This window comes from Apaloderma vittatum, unplaced genomic scaffold, assembly GCF_000703405.1.
Source record: "Apaloderma vittatum isolate BGI_N311 unplaced genomic scaffold, ASM70340v1 scaffold32355, whole genome shotgun sequence".
Lineage (NCBI taxonomy): Eukaryota > Metazoa > Chordata > Aves > Trogoniformes > Trogonidae > Apaloderma > Apaloderma vittatum.
Genome location: NW_009718194.1, coordinates 610 through 2,903, shown reverse-complemented (window position 1 = coordinate 2,903; position 2,294 = coordinate 610). Strand labels below are relative to the sequence as shown.

At 57.1% G+C, this 2,294-nt stretch overlaps 1 protein-coding gene across 1 annotated transcript; it reads left to right on the top strand.

The window, feature by feature from the left end:
- Window positions 1-204: 204 nt before the first annotated feature.
- On the top strand, window positions 205-1,624 carry TESC (tescalcin; the record flags this gene model as incomplete). The annotated part of the gene is made up of 6 exons (XM_009870172.1): window positions 205-285; window positions 513-652; window positions 746-807; window positions 878-985; window positions 1,418-1,465; window positions 1,547-1,624. Coding segments are annotated over 6 exons (517 nt in total), but the record flags the coding sequence as incomplete, so codon positions are not given.
- Between the last annotated feature and the right edge of the window lie 670 nt (window positions 1,625-2,294).

Genomic DNA, 2,294 nt, shown 5'->3' with positions numbered 1-2,294 from the left:
CACAGACCGATGCGGCAGGGAGGCTTGCTTTCCCTCTGAACTGAGGCAGATAGGGCTTTTCATGCCAAATATTTTTTTTATTTTTTGATTATTGCTTTGAAAGAATGAGGTCAAGGCTTCTGCCCCAGCCCGTCAGTGATCGCTGCAGCATCTTCCTCCTCCACAGCTCCCTCACGCTTCGGGCTGTCTCTGTTTCCTTTGCAGCAAGGAGAATTTTGACAGCATCCCCGATCTGGAATTCAACCCGATTAGGGGGAAAATTGTCCACGCCTTTTTCGACAAGCGGTAAGAACGTCCCCTGCACCGTGGGGAGGGTTCGGGGTGATAGCTTTGTGCGCTGAAAGCAGGACGTGGCTGGGCAAAGATCTGCTCCCTAAAGGCTGGGGTGGGGCCAGGGTAAAAATGACAGACACTGAGTCAAATAAACAGTCCTAAAGCTTTGCTGGGGGTGTGGGAGTGAGCGGGCGGGGGGATCCCTGGCTGCCCGTCACCGTCGCCTCCGCTCTGGGCAGGAACCTGCGTCAGGAGTCGGATGGGCTGGCAGATGAGATAAACTTCGAAGACTTCCTGACCATCATGTCCTACTTCAGACCCATCGAGATGAACATGGACGAGGAGCAGCTTGACCGCTTCCGGAAAGAGAAACTCAAATGTGAGGCTTGCCCAAAGGGCTGGGGTGGGGTGGGGGGGACAATGGTGGGAAGGGGCTCCCCTGACCCTGCCCTGCTTCTCTCGTCCCTCCCAGTCCTCTTCCACATGTACGACTCAGACCATGACGGGAAGATCACGCTGCAGGAGTACAGAAATGTAACGTATGGTCCCTCCCGCCCTGTCACCACCGAATTCCCAGCCCCGGCTTTGACCCGCTGCCTCGTAGGTGGTGGAGGAGCTGCTGTCGGGGAACCCCCATTTGGAAAAGGAGTCGGCGCGGTCCATCGCTGACGGGGCCATGATGGAGGCAGCCAGCATCTGTGTGGGACAAATGGTGGGAGCTGGTTCCTTGCTCAGAGATGCACAGACGGCAGCAGAAAACGGGGCTGGAAAGCATCCTCCGTCCTGCCTGGGGCACCTTTCCTATCCCCAGGCTGCTTTGGCTGGAGATTTTTTTTGCAGGCAGAAGATTTCAGGGTGGTCTGGGGTTTTTTTTGCTTATCCCAAGGGGTTAAGCACCACATAAAGCACCATTTTCAATGCTTGGGACTTCACTGTGTATAAAAACAGCAGCTCCTTGCAGCCAAGGTGGTTCTGAGGACTAATTTTGGGCTGGCCATGGGGCAAGACATGGGGCCGGCGCTGTGCGCCCGTGGGAGACGTGTCCCACAGCCCCATGACACCCAGCTCCTGGCCACCCAGTGCCCCAAGGCCCCTGCCCCGTCAGTGTGGGCAGCTGTAATATTTTCTCTCTCGCCGCACACAGGGGCCGGACCAGGTGTATGAGGGCATCACCTTCGAAGACTTCCTTAAGGTCGGTGCCATCTCTGCTCGTCTCCCCAGGAGGTGGGTGCCAGGTGGATGTTCGGCCCCTCTCACCCCCTTCTCCTTGCAGATGTGGCAGGGGATTGATATCGAGACCAAGATGCACGTCCGCTTCCTCAACATGGAGACCATCGCTCACTGCTACTGACTGTGGGAGCCCGAGGAGAGAGAGATGATGATGATGATGAGAAGGAAGATGAGGGCTCTGCAGCAGCTCTGGGTTCCTGGCACCAAGTGTTTTTACCCACCTGCGTGCCTGTCCCGTGCTGGGGCTGCCTTCTGCTCTCTAGAAACATAAGAGGCTTTTATCTGTAATTAAAAAAAGATATTTCTCTTTTTACTCCTTGCTGTGAAATACTCCGTCCGTCCTTCGCCTGGGGCCTGGCGGAGTCTCTATCCCTGTGCAGAAAGCCTCTGCAAATCCTGCTCTCCCCATTAAGCTGAGTTTTTAGCCTCTGCCATGTGCTGCTCTGCGGAAGGAGTTTCCCAACTTGTGCTGTGAGCCCTCCACTCCCCAAACCTTGGGGCGTGTGCGCAGGCAGGGAGGAGGCTGCTGAGGGGCAGAAGGTGAAGGCAGCGTCCCCAGCACCTGGATGGGCAATCACCCCCCCCGCCTGCATTCCCACGAGGAATAACCCCAATTTAAACCCAAACCCTTGGGCTCCGCCGGCTGGCTGGAGCCAGGCAGGAGGAGCAGCATGGGACCAGACCGAGGCAGCAGCAGGGATGTGGGGACATGGGGACGTGGGCTCCTGGCAGCCGGGTGGCTCCCGCCCCCACATGTTCCCGCTAGAACAAGGCACCGGAGATAAGGGTTT